Source organism: Harpia harpyja, chromosome 1 (genome assembly GCF_026419915.1).
Source record: "Harpia harpyja isolate bHarHar1 chromosome 1, bHarHar1 primary haplotype, whole genome shotgun sequence".
Lineage (NCBI taxonomy): Eukaryota > Metazoa > Chordata > Aves > Accipitriformes > Accipitridae > Harpia > Harpia harpyja.
Window position 1 is genome coordinate 40,578,568 of NC_068940.1, and position 13,483 is coordinate 40,592,050.

A 13,483-nucleotide genomic window follows, 5' to 3' on the forward strand; every position below is an offset into this window, starting at 1 on the left:
AAGCTGAGTGTTATGTCTTTGTGGGAAGTCCTCTGCTGTCTAGATGAGGTGGCCTGAAACAGCTGTCTCCAGATGTGCACTGATCACAGATCCTGTTCACTTTCTTTGGGAAGTTCTAGCCACAGTGCTGTTTTGACTTGTGCTGCAGCCCATGGTGTGTTTTGCTAGCACATTGCCTAAATAATTAAGATGCATTAAAAGCAGAAGCTTGTGCTGCTGAGACTTATTTTTCAAATCCTTTGAAAGATTAATATCTGTATTTTTAATCTTGCATGAAATCCCACAGTGAGTGCATTTCATCCACTGCTTTCATAGCAGTGAGAAACTTCACTGACATGTTAATGCTAAAAGGGTGGGGAAATAAAGATCATTAATGTTTGTGTAGGCTCTGGGGTTTGTGCTGATTTACTGTAGCCCCTCTGTAGCATGGCTTCTTGACAGATTTGTGAAGTTGTAGGGACCTGACAATCATGATGAAAAGTGGGCGGTAAGCGCCTGTAGGTTCTTAGATTCTTGTGTCCCTTGCATTGGACAACTTACAGTGAATAAATAGTTAATGCCTGCTCATACATTATATCAAGGCCTCCTTATGCTAGAAACATAAATGAGAACAAGGCACTTAATTTTTAGATCAGTGATTGAAAGTATGCCAAATGGTATTGAGCCAGCATTTCAGGAAAAATGCTAAGGAAAAAAATGGCATGCTATTCCAACACCAATTTATATCACCGTTTTCAAGACCTAAAGTCTGGAGCACTGCTTAGCATGAGAAATCGCCCTCTACATTTAATTTTGGCCAGAGAAATTGAATGCTTTTTTTGCTGGTTTAAAAAAAGTGCATAGTACTATTGAGTAATCTGTTCCCTCCGAGTCTATTTGATACGAGCATTTAATTGATACCACGTTTAACCAGTCTTTCAAGTTACAGAAGGCTAATTCCAGAATAATCTCAGTTCTTACACTTGTCAGAGCTCACATTCATGAATCTTTGAGATTTGACACCTCCCCCTAGCTCATGGTCTTCTGTAGCACCCATGCACTCTCTCATGCTGCAGGCTGAATTACACTCTGAGGTGGTTGCTACAAATAGTCGCAGCAAGTGGTATCCAATAAAACCCTGCTTGAGGAGACGATAGAAAAAAAGTTCAGAAGTTGAGGTGGATATGCATCAAACTGATCTGCAGGATCCTGGAGAGGAAGTACAAGTGTACCCTTGGTTTTATCGGAAGGGAAGCATCTTGATAGCATTGCTGATAGCCAAGGTGAAGTGAAGCAAGAGTTTAATTAGTCTCTTCCACAAAGAGCTTCCCTTCCCAGAGGACATCTGAACACTTAGTAGACTATTTGTAGGAATTCTCTTCTACTTACCTCTAGTAAGTAGCCACTTATCTCTAGCAGCAAATTCCTATTTGGTATTTAATGTTTAGTGTAGCTTGGATAACTTGGTTTGGATAAAAACCGTTCTCAAGCCATGTTGAGATTTTGCCTGTGTAAATACACACAAGTAAATGAAGAGTTGTGCTCCCTACTAATATGATTCAAGATGTCTTGAGTTTCTTTGGGGGGCTTTGATCACTGGGCATGCAGTCAAGAACTGTTAGATTGCAAAGTAAAACTAGGCAGAAAAGGAAGATACAACAATAAAAGCTATGCTAAATAGACAATTAATTTGTTTTTTCTTTAGTTCCCCTCTAGCTCATATCTTTTCCACTAAGAATTTATTTCCCTGTGTAGCGTGGGAAGCTGCAATTTTATTACTTCTGTATTTTAGTCTTCAAACTCCCACTGCCCCGTATGAAGTGATAATTGCGAAAGCCAGTTTTTCTAAAGGCTATTTAAAACTTAAAAGTTTGACACCAAGTTATGTTGAGCAGTAAATGCCACCTGGAATATTTGGGTTAAAGGCAGACTGGTTGCTGCAGCTGGGTGTTTCTTTTCTAAAAAGCCACAGGCTATTGGTTGTAGAGGTGGGAGGATATTCAGAAAATACTCTGTGTGAGCATGTGGAAGACAAGTGTTCAAACTCACAGAAGTTATGGTAGAGGAGTATGACTAGAGGGCTAAGGAAGCAAAGAACAACTTCCTAATTTTATTTGTAGGATTTGCTGTAGTATCAAGACTTGAAAATATCCCCCTTCTGCAAAACTATTCAAATACATTCACTGTGGGGAAAATAGCCCCATCTCACCAGTGTCATATATATTCCTATTTTGTTCCAGAAGTCAGGGTACATCTGTGCATTTAAAAGATGATGGTAGAACAACTGCATCCCCTCCCTGGAGATGGAGGGTTCATGTTTGGCACAAGTTTCAGGACTTCTAAGGGTATTTAAAAACAAAGCCCAGATAGCATGAAAGGTTGCGAAGATGCAAAGAAAGGGCTTTAGTGCTAAATCTAGGGATCGTATTCAGTGTCAGCAAGTAAGAAGAAAGTTGTAGGAGGAACATGTTTTTCACTTGCACCAAGATAATATTTTTTGATTCCTGTGTAGCCGGTGAGTTAGTGCTCTGCTGAAAGTCTTTGTTGGGGGAGAAATGTGTGAAAGCTGCTGGGAAACAGCTCGTTTCTATTTGATGCTCATAATTCATGCAGCAAGAGGATTTTGGTGGAGGAGCAAATAAGAATGATAGCTGAAGTGACTCAGGGATTGCTGGATGACATCGTATTTATGTCAGTAGTGCAGACTGGTCCGAGTCAGTGATGACCTCGTGCTGCTGAAGGGCCGTTAAGGGACCAGAGGAGTATGCTAGGTCCCAAACTGGTCAAGCTACAGACCCTGCTGTAGGAAAACCAGGCACGGGTGCCCTTCAGTGTAAGGACTATGGGTACCAAGAGAACTGTGACAAATCATTTGCATGAGCTATAATTCAAAAAGTTTTCACTGTTTGGATTTTTTGTTTGTTTTTCTTGTGGACAGGGAAGGGGCTGAGCCAATTCTCTAGGCTTTGTGTTTTACAGTAGATCTTGTGTGAAACATAAATCTGGTGTGGTCTGTTTAAAAATACTGTGGCAGGTTTTTAGACTGCCTCTTGCTCAGGATAGAACTGTGTAGGTATAAATTTCAGACCATGGTGCCCTTGAACATCGAACCTGTGGCTATGTCTAACGTCTGCAGAGAGCCTGTATTTATTCTCCTTTTGCTGCTTAGATTCATTTACGTTCAGTAAAATATCACGTTGCAGTGATACTTTACCTGACTGTAACAAATGCAAGTGGGTGGTTTTTTTCCCCCCCTCTATTTTTAAAACGCTGATTTGAAAGGACGGCAACTCAGAAGCAGTTTGCTGAGGTGAACGTTGTTCAGCAGAGTAGTTATCTGCAAGTCTGTCTGAAACCCTGGCAAAGGGATGTCATGAATAGCTTGCAAATCTTCTCCCTGAGGAAGAAATTGTATATCAAATGATCTGTTCCTGATTTGTCAATCATTACTGCGTATGCACGGAAAGGCCGTAGGTTATGTCCTTCTGAAGGATGTAATTATATATGTCCTTCTGAATTATATAGTAGAAATCATCAGCATATTAAAACAAGATGTTGCTGTCAGTGGTGTTTGCAGCCTGAAGAACAATGAACAGCACGCATGGCCGTGGGCGAGAGGCTTTCAGGTGAACACTTGCAACTCTGATGTTTGTCTTCAGTTGGACATTTTTACAGAGTTAAGATCATTCTCAAAATCTTCAGTAAAAATATAACTGTTAATCAAATGGTTAAAAATTAGCTTTCTGCACATACAACCTTGCTTGAACAGTTTCACTGTGCTGCCGCCTCTCCCTATTGATAGCTGTGTTTGACCAACCTTAGAACAAGTATTTTATATCAGTCTTTACTTTTGAAATGAGATTCCTTCCTTTAAAAGCTTCTCTTAGCTATTTGATCACTGTGGACAAAAATAGCTTTTACAAAGACACTTAGACTTTTTACAACAGAAGAATTGCTGAGGAGAAGTGTGGAGAGGAATGGGACTGAGCCCGTGGCTAAAACCAGCTCTAATTGCAGCTGTTCAGTGCTGAGACTTTACCCTGAGTAACCATCTGTCATGAGATGCTCTGTCCTTGTCCTTCTTTTCTTATTTTGCTTCTGGCGTTTCTCTAAGAGAATAATGTCAGTATCTCAGGAGTCTACCACTGCAGAGACAGATACGCTAGACTTTTAAAACTTCATTTCTGGGAGAAAGTCTGTCTGTGACACTGGCTTACAGTGAAATGCCACACAGCAAAGTGAAATGGAGGCCATCATGTTTTAAGCAGTTCTTTTTTTTTTTTTTTTTTCTTTTCCGTTTTTTCTTTTAAAGATGCATGTGCAAGTGGAAGAACAAGCTGAGTAATAGCCCAGCTCAGGTCCCAGGGCTCATGTTGTCGTGGGCCTGAAGCACAGCGGGAGCTGAGGGCTAGGTGTCCTCTGCGACTGCGTGGGTGCTCGGCTCTCATTAATAATTGAATGCCTGTCAGTCTCGCGTCAGCTCATCTGTGGTGAAGTCACATTCTGGACCTTTTACTAGTGTTGCCCTTTGGCTTCTCTGCCTCTTTTAGGAGCAGCATGGCATTCACAGCCACGCTGATGTTATTCCAGATGAAAACTCTGTAATTAGTTCATCCTCATCAACACACAGCATTGCACACAGGATGTGTTTCTGTGCTCTTAGAATTTTTTGCACTGCATAGACTTGCCTCAGTTCCTTCTCCCACCATCCCCATTCTGTTTAACCCATGATCAGTCTCCTTAAGTAGCTACTTTGTCCTGCATTACGCATCTGTGCGGGTAACCCACTTCCCAATTTGTTCATTTTAATATATATCTGTAGGCTTTTGCCCGCTCCAGACTTATCTGTACTCAAAGCATCTTCCATACTATTAGCCATCTGTCCTGACAAACACACAGTCCCAGGAATTGTCAAAGCCATTGCGTCCCTTGGCAAGCAGTTGCTTACAGTTAGCAGAAATACTTTGTGTGTCAGTATCCATGGAGGATGTCCCATGATGCTAGATCATTCAAGAACATTAATAGGGCAGGTTTTTCATCAGACTGCCACGTTCTCAGGGACTGGAGAGACCATCGCTGTAAATCCGCTCTACCCTCTGGTCTGCCAACTCTGGCAGTTTGTTTCTGACTGTAAGCAGCACCCAGCACTTTGGGAGGATGGTGGAGAAGGCTCAAAGGGCATCCGTGGAAGATTGCAGCCCTAGGACAATTTCTGACGTCTAATAGTTGGCTTAAGCTGTGAGCGAGGTATTTTAGATGTGTTCCAAAACTCTCTTTTCGTAGTCCAGCACTGGGTGTTCTGGGAGAGCTGACAGCCATTTGCTCTGATATAGCTGCTTAGTATATATGTTCAGTACTTGAATTAATGTTTTCTTCTTTTTTGCATTTTTATTTGACTGTTCAATTCCCTGGACTGTGAGGAAGAGGGATGTTGAATAATTACCTGCTCCATAATAAATCAGTGTGAAAAGGCAACTGGTGCCATGCATCAACTTAAACTGCTGTCTGGTAAAGTTGCATTAATATGTATAAATAATGTATATCTTTGCGGAGCAAGCACTTTGTCTTTCTAATGAACAGTTGCCTGATTGGAGAGGCCAAAAGACTGTATACCCTTGCAAGAAAGGTTTTGTTTCACATGTGCCTAGATTATTAAAGTGGATTCGTGATCCTGTAACTGCAACTAGGAAATATCTTATTTAGCAGAATATGCTAAAGAATTTCAAAAGACCTTCTGAGAAATCAGCTAGCGGATGACTTTGTGGTTTGGGGACAGGTATCTCTTCCACCTCAGGAAGAAGGATCAGGATTTACGTATTTTGGTATTGATACATTTTAAGGACTGATGCAAACTACCATTAAACAGCCAGTAATTCAGTTGTTGCCTTGTAATAGGCATCAAGCATTTCACTGTGTGTTTCGGTTCAGAAATGGCTTGGAGGATAACAATGGTAGCTGACTAATTAACATCTAAACCAGGACGGCAGCATCGCTTGCATTTAACTGAAGTAAAGATAAGTCACTCAATTATGACATTTGTTGAAAGTCTAGAAATTGACACTTCTTTGTTCAGAAAAAAACCCAAATTATTATACGTGTTCGTAGTACCCACAGCAGGTGGTCACTGAAAGCAGATGGTGCAAACGGTCATTCCCATCCTGCTGCAGTAGCTGTAAAATGGTGCCTCCCCTGTGTTTCTGGGGGTCACTTGGTCTTGGATGGGAAAAGGACTGATACTTAGGTGAACATTTGAAGCACTTCCAGTGTCTGTATTTTTTAACATTATCATAAAATCCTGTCTGTTCCACAGGTTATAATATTACATAAAGGGTATAGCTCTGGACAATCTAGATTGTCCCAGGCCACACTTGGCATCTCTAATCACAGAATAAAAGTATTCTGTGCCAGTTCTCAGCAAATTGGCACATGCAAGAGAGCCAATTAAACAAAGGGCAGGCAGATAGGGAATTCAGTGAAGGGAAGCTTGTCCAGACTAGCCTGACATCTTCACATGTACAGTAAAATACAAATTGTACTTGCATATTATATCAGTATGAGGCTGACCCAAAGTGACCTGTTGTGTGTGTTCTGAGATTTCTAGCTTGGAGGAGTCTGAATTCCTCACTGTGATTGAGGTTCAGCCTGATTGTACATAAATGCGGGTTGGTTTTTTTTTTCAAATGCAACTTTTGACAATGATTTTTTTTTCTTCCTTTTCTGTCTCCTTTTGTCACTTAGCAGAAGGAAGTCTAGTTGCAAGGAAAGGGGAGGGGGAGAGAACTTCGTTCCTGTTCCATCTCAATACAGTATTTCTGTTCTAAGCCTGCAAAATGAAGCGTTAGAAAAACAACTCAATGGGGGAAACATTTCACTGGTTGTTTTATACACTCACGCTGTCACTAAACAGAGCATGTAATGTATCTGTAAAATGAGCAGAAGCAGCCCAGTATCCTGACGCTCATGCCAGTCTCGCTGAGAGCAGCAGTCTGGAGCAGAACTCTTCCACCTTCTCCTACTGGAAGATGCGCTGTGACCATCAGATGGGCAGCAAAATCCCTGTAGATGTGTGGATGGTGGCTGTACTGATGTCGATATCTGTTCTTCTTCTGTCTCCCTGCTAGCTGAAGACTTGGAGTGTTGATGAACTTCAGAGGAGGCTCTTAGCCCTGGACCCCATGATGGAGCAGGAGATTGAAGAAATCCGCCAGAAGTACCAGTCAAAGCGGCAGCCGATCCTTGATGCCATTGAAGCCAAGAAGCGGCGGCAGCAGAACTTCTGAGCCACTGGTAGAATAATCTTCCATCCTCAAACAATCAGCTCCTTGCTTTTACGACTACTAAACAGATCGATTTCTATTGAAATACGCTAGCAAAATAGAGGGCAATACTTCTGCTCATTTATTTTTCCATAGCACCTTTGTGAACTCAGGAATGCTGTTAAGTGGAAAATCCTGATGGTATGTTTTAATGTTAGACATATATTTAAAACATTATTCCAAAAGAGTTTTGTTACTGTTTTTAGGGGGACTGTTTTTGAATCAGAGGAACAGATAGAAATAGGCTAATGAAAGTTGGCTCACTCTCTTTTCAACTGAACTTTCAGTAGTCCATTTTGTTTTAAGTTAATATGGATTGTGGTATTTAATGGCTGCATCCTTTGTGGGTTTTGTTTTTGTTTTTCTTTGTGAATGCACAGACTCAATTTCAAGCTGTTAACTGTATCTTTCTACTGTTAAGGTACTGCTAAGTTTTAGGTCGCTGAAGAGAGCAGGTGAGAACATGTACAAACTGTTCCAGCCTTTTGAAAGAAACTTAAATCTCATTTTTTAAAAGCCTGTAATAAGCCCCATGCCTTACACTGTGTGCTTTAAGCAAGTGTGGTTTCTTCAAGACCTCAGTTTTGTCCTCTTTTTGTGTACTTTATGAATTAATATGAGTAGATAAAGCATGTTGTGCCTCCATCAGAAATTACGTTCTGTAATTTAAAATCCACACTGACTTAAAACCAAAAGCCAGTCAGTGATCTGATTCCCCTTCGTCTGTCTGTTTGGAAATGTCCCTCAGGGCGACCCCGCTGATGGTGGAGTGCTCAGAAAATGAAACTGTATTCAAATGGGTGGAAGTTGTGTGAACCTCTCTCAGGAATTAGGTACTTCTGCTGTGTCTGAGAGGACTTAAAAATCTCCACAGTTTGTGAAATATTTTATAGGCTTCATTTCAGATTTACATCTTTAGATGCTCGAATAAAAACTTAAGTTCAGAATCCTTCACATTTCTGCAAGGTTTAGCACATTAGAAAGGTTGAACTGAAATTAAAGACTTTGTTGAATTAACAAAGATGTGCATTTGTGGCGGTGGAGCAAAGGTGGAGTTGATCTGGATGAGAAGGCAATTACTGATGTCCTACTGGAAGAGATTCAGTCTCTTCTCTTCCAGTTCCTCTGGATGCTCTTGTGTTCTTTCTTTACATTTCCCTGCCATTCCTGCCTGGTATAGCTCAATCAACAAAAATGCGCCAGCATGTACAATCGCTGTGAGGATGGTGCAATTAACTCACACCAGTAGAGTGGAGAGTAAAACAGAAGAAGCAAAGAGCCTCGTTGCAGGGCAGAGACCAAGTGATACCTCTGCCCCATGGGCTGTAATAGCAGAGGTATGTAGTTTTAGATGTATCTAGCATATGATGAAATATTTGGACAGAGCAAGTATTTCTACTGATGTATTTTTATTTTGCTCTGATAGAGGGAAGAGTTTCCATGTCATTCTTCTGAAATAGGCCTTGGTGCATCGCCTAGATAATTAAACTAAATAGCAGTGTCTCTTGAATCAAATGCTGCTAGAGAGGTGAAGTGTTCATTTCACGCCTCTGTAGGCTCTTTTTTTCTCCTTGGAGCAGACTCTTGGCTACTGTTAACAGGTATACTCCATTGCTGTGAAAGGAACCAAGCCATTTTTACCCCCTCTGCAGATCTGGTTGCATCAGTTTGTCTCAGTTTGATATGCAGTGCGAACACAGCTGTTCCAGAGATCAGCAAACCAGCTGTCCCTGAGTGAAAAGGGAGGCAGTAAGCAGTGTATCTAGGGTGCTGATGTAAGAGTACCTCCTGGGATAACCAATGATCTGATAGCCTCAAGTATTGGGAAAGTTTTGAATTGGGAAACCAAGTAATTAAAAGGTTCATTGTTGTTAACGGACTAAAATCCCTTAGTGTGGACTCTCTAATGAGGTCTAGTGAAGCGCTGTGTGAACACCAGGGCTCACACAGTGCTCGTCTGGAATCTGTGCAATACATTTTGCCCTAAACATGTGTTTATTATGAGCAATATTTGTTAGCATCTTTTGCATCAAAGAAGCTCCCACAACTTAGGAGGGAGTTCTCTGGTGAAGTGTTGGATCTTGTATTAGACACTTGGATGGGTCTGGCCCAACACCTCTGGTGTGATTGACATGCAGATATGTGATGTGGTAAATTGTGCACTGCTTGCATGTGGCGTGGATCAAGCAGATTCTGCTGGGAGTAGTTTTACCTCTGCACTGTGTAGGTAACTTTCTAGTGATTGGAGGGCATTAGAAAACCCAAGTTTTAGGTGAAACACCACAGGGTGGTGTCTATTGATGGAATATGCAACCTGTGACTGCTGTAACTGAATGTAAGCACTCTTGAAATACTCTGCTTTGCTGATGTGATTGTCTTAAAATACAGCAAATGAACCAAAATAAGTAAAACTGGTCCAATGGCTTAAGTGTCTTTGAACCTTTCTTAAATGCGTGCAGTGGCTGAGACTTGATGTTTCTTGCACTTGGAGCTCTAATGCAGAATAATTATTTTCTCCTTCACTGATTTTCAATCTGTTAGAGAAAATAATTCCCTTTCTGGTCCCTTTGTAGAGTGTCTGGGAGCATAGTACCTGCTCACTTCTCAGAGAATCCTCCAGGCTAAAAGCGAGGCTTGTACCATAAGAGAAAGCTGTTCCGACAAAGTTTTTAAGCAAAAAGCTAGCTTAATTGTGAAGCTGCATTCATGTGCTCCTTGGGTCCATCTGCACTGCTGAAAGTGTTCTGGACAAACCATTATCTTTGCTTCTAAAACCTAGAGATACTGATGATGTCAGTCATGTGAGACTTAAAAATGTGAAGTTTGTAGCTTTAACTTTTTTGTAACAAAGAAATTAGCAACACTGGCATAAAGTGCTGACTTGAAAAGCTATTTTGTAAGATCTGGCTGTTTGTATATAATAGTGTTGGGTCATTAGTTTGTATATGTATGAAATAGTAACTTTTATTGCATTCCTCTGAGTTTGATACAGGAGATTTTATTTGATCTTTCTCAAATATCTTGCCTTATTTGTTCAAAGGGGCAAATAAACTGTCCTTACCTGAAAGCATCAGTGTCGTGACTCATATTTATGCGTTAAAGTACTCTGGTTTATTCTTGCTTATCAGGACAAGCTTTAACATGATGTGCCTCTAGTTGACCAATGTTATGCAAAATTCTGGAGGAGCATACAAGCTTTAATAAACACAAGCAGAAAACATGTCAGATACACATTTTTTGAACAAGCAATTCTTTAGCCTTAAAACATTAGTAATTCTGCACCTCAGGGAGAGATTTGCTTCAGTTCAGGGGCAGGTCTGCGTGCTGCCAGCTCAGTGACAGTTCAGAAGGCCATGCAGTGGAAGTTCAGGCAGTTTCCCCGCAGCGAGGAGCGTGGGCAGCCTGGAGCTGCAATCGCGCAGGAGGTTCATTTGCCCCAAGGGGTGCTCCGGCAGATGGGGATGGTGAACTCTGCTGTAGATACTTGCTATCTCTGCTCTGTTATTTCACACTGCAGCAACTTTCCTGAGCCTGCAGTCAGGTTGGGGACTAGGTACGTATCAATTTATTCACCTTCCTACACAGCAGGTGAGGCTAGAGGCTCACTCACCTAATTCTGGCTGACTTGCTGCGCTTTCAGCCTTCTAGCTCGGAAAAAGATGAAGTTGACAGAGAGTGGGTGCTGCCTTCCAACGGTGAACTGTTGGCTTCTACGTGGTTTCCCTGAGCAGTTACTAAATCTGTCCTGAAGGGATGACTAACCGAAGCAGAGATAGAATTCATTCAGGAGTCAGCTTTGGTTAGCAATCCTGGAAGAAACAAAATAGATCTGAGCTTTTAAATGTGAGGAAGGAGTGTGGAAATCAAAGGGAGGGAGACTGCGGGCATTTCTAGTAACTGGGAAAGCCTGGAGCTCTTGCATATTCTCAACAACGTTACCAGGATATTGTGGAGCCCCAGCATGAAGGGAAGGTTGTACTCGCAGTGCAGCAGCAGCACTGCAGCCGTACCAGGGGAGTGTTCATGTGCACTCCATTCATGCTGGGAGCAGTGCACCTGCTGCACAAATATTAACTGCATATAACTAACAAAACCAACACTGACAAGTAGCCATGAGCTGGGACTGATGTTTAGCCAGGTTTTCCTCCCCTGTGGGGGGAAAAGTCAACTTCCCACAAAGCCCGTAGCACCAGCAGTTTTTCTCCTCCTCCCATAATAATTATCAGTACTAAGGTACAGGTGTTGCTGTGCCAGTGTCCTTTATGCCCAGCTACTCTTCCCTACAGCCTCATTTTGTCCCATTTCCTCCTGTCCGCAGGCCAAAAGTGTCTGAGCATGTGCTTTAGATAAATGCTTTGAGTGTTGGCTGACAGCCCTGACTTTTGAGAGTTGACAATTTTTCATTGCATTATTCACTCTGGCAAAATTTTAAAGAGTCAAACCAGGAAACGCCCATTAGCTCTTTTGAGACTGAAAGTGACTTAATTGCCCTTTAATTTAAGAGTCAAGGAAGACAGCCAACTTGTTTAAAAACTTTAAAACAATTCAATTCCATCTTCGAAGCACAGTCTGTTCTACTCCCCTCTAGGTTGTCACTATTCAAATCAATACAGCGCTGGAAGCAGAGGGAGCCCAGAGTCCCTGAATCCCATCCAGAGTGGTCACAGCAGCAGAACAGCTTCTTGCAGACCTGCCTGTGCACGAGCAACCCATGGCTGAGCTGTAGGGTGGCCTTTCCTCAGCCCCGAGAGGCTCGCAAGGCTCTGGACCATCACTCGTTGACTGTAGAGGGGATGATCTTGAAACAAAGCCACAGGGCAGTTTTCTCTGTCTGCTGCTCTCACCAGATTCAGGATCTGGCTGTGAACATGCATCGCTGGTGCTGTGCTTCCCTGCATGTCTGACCTGTGTTTTTCATTTTCCTGAAATTCCTGTGTGACCTGTCTAGGCATATTTGGTTAACTTAATTCCACAGCTTCAAGGCTATTCATTTAGCTATCTCAAAGGGTTAGAATAAAAGCCTTGAGTTTATGTGTTTCCTACAACTAAGTTAATAGCTGTGGTTTGGGTAAAGGCTGAAGTGAACCCATGAGTATATGCAGACCTTGGGGCTTTCTTACTGCCAGGACAAAGTGTTTTAGCATAATTTTGTAAAGAAAAATTTGACTTACAGCACTGTTGGTCTTCACTGGTCTCCCTACATAGTTCAGCAAATACCGGAATTACAGGTAACACTGATTTAACAGGTACATAAGCAGTCAGCTCTGATTTTTGACTCTCTGCACTCCGCTGAGATCAGCAGGGTTGTAGAAGCCTATGAGCAGGAGAGATCCCAGAAACGCTGCCGGCGAGGAGTCTTTCCTTCCTACAGATCAAGCCCTTTAAAATCTCCCAGTTTTCCAATAACCAGCTGAGTGCACAGACCATGCTCAGGGTGGTCACAGATCTGAAAGTTGGCAAAGGAAAAGAAGTTTTAAACAAAAGTAATGAAGTTTACTTTGTCTCTTTGAGCAGAGTGATCTAATTCTCAGCTGCGTGAAATAGCTTGATAAGGTCACTCCTTAGTCACCATTCCCTGGAGGCTAAAGAGTCACTCTTTCATCAATCATTTTGTGAGTGTGGAGAGCAGCTTTTCTAGAAATAACCTGATAAAGTGTTTAATTGATTTACCCACTGTACCAAATGAAAACACAGTCACTCTCAGGAAAACTGATTAGGGATTAGCAAAAGAACATGAATTTCCTACTTGCCTTAGAAATAGTAAGTCAGACCAGTCCTGGCAACCCATTACTGCACAGAAGTGTCTCGCTAATGTGAACATGGGCTGTGATCACCCACTCCTCTGGTGCTGGGCACCTTCCTGCACCCAGTTCTTCCCTGCTCTGCAGAACCCAAGCTCTGCTAGATCTGCTTGCACAGCAGTGGGAGGATTTTCCTAGTGCAGTTACTCATAGCCACACAGATCCTAATGTCTTCACAGAGAGCAGGAGGCTAAAAAAAGAAAACGTCTTTCGTGGCTTTCCCAAACCCGAGCTTGGAGCTCTCACACACCAGCCCTGCTCTGAGGGCAGCTGCCCTTTGCAGCACAGCAGAGGGGCTTACGGGAGGTCCTGCCTTGCTTTTAACCCCCAAGTTAGGGGAGCTTTTGCCTTGGAAAGATTAGCAGCATGTGGATTTTTATTTTTTTA

General features: G+C 42.2%; 1 protein-coding gene across 2 annotated transcripts in view; it reads left to right on the top strand.

Moving 5' to 3' along the window:
* Positions 1–10,362, top strand: part of STK4 (serine/threonine kinase 4) — a 50,860-nt gene extending 40,498 nt beyond the window's left edge. For both annotated transcript variants that reach the window (XM_052789032.1, XM_052789042.1), the window contains one exon: positions 7,101–10,362. In XM_052789032.1, coding sequence (XP_052644992.1) covers positions 7,101–7,259 — 159 coding nt within the window. In that variant the 3' untranslated portion in view covers positions 7,260–10,362. The remainder of the gene's footprint in view (positions 1–7,100) is intronic.
* The last annotated feature ends 3,121 nt before the right edge of the window (positions 10,363–13,483 follow it).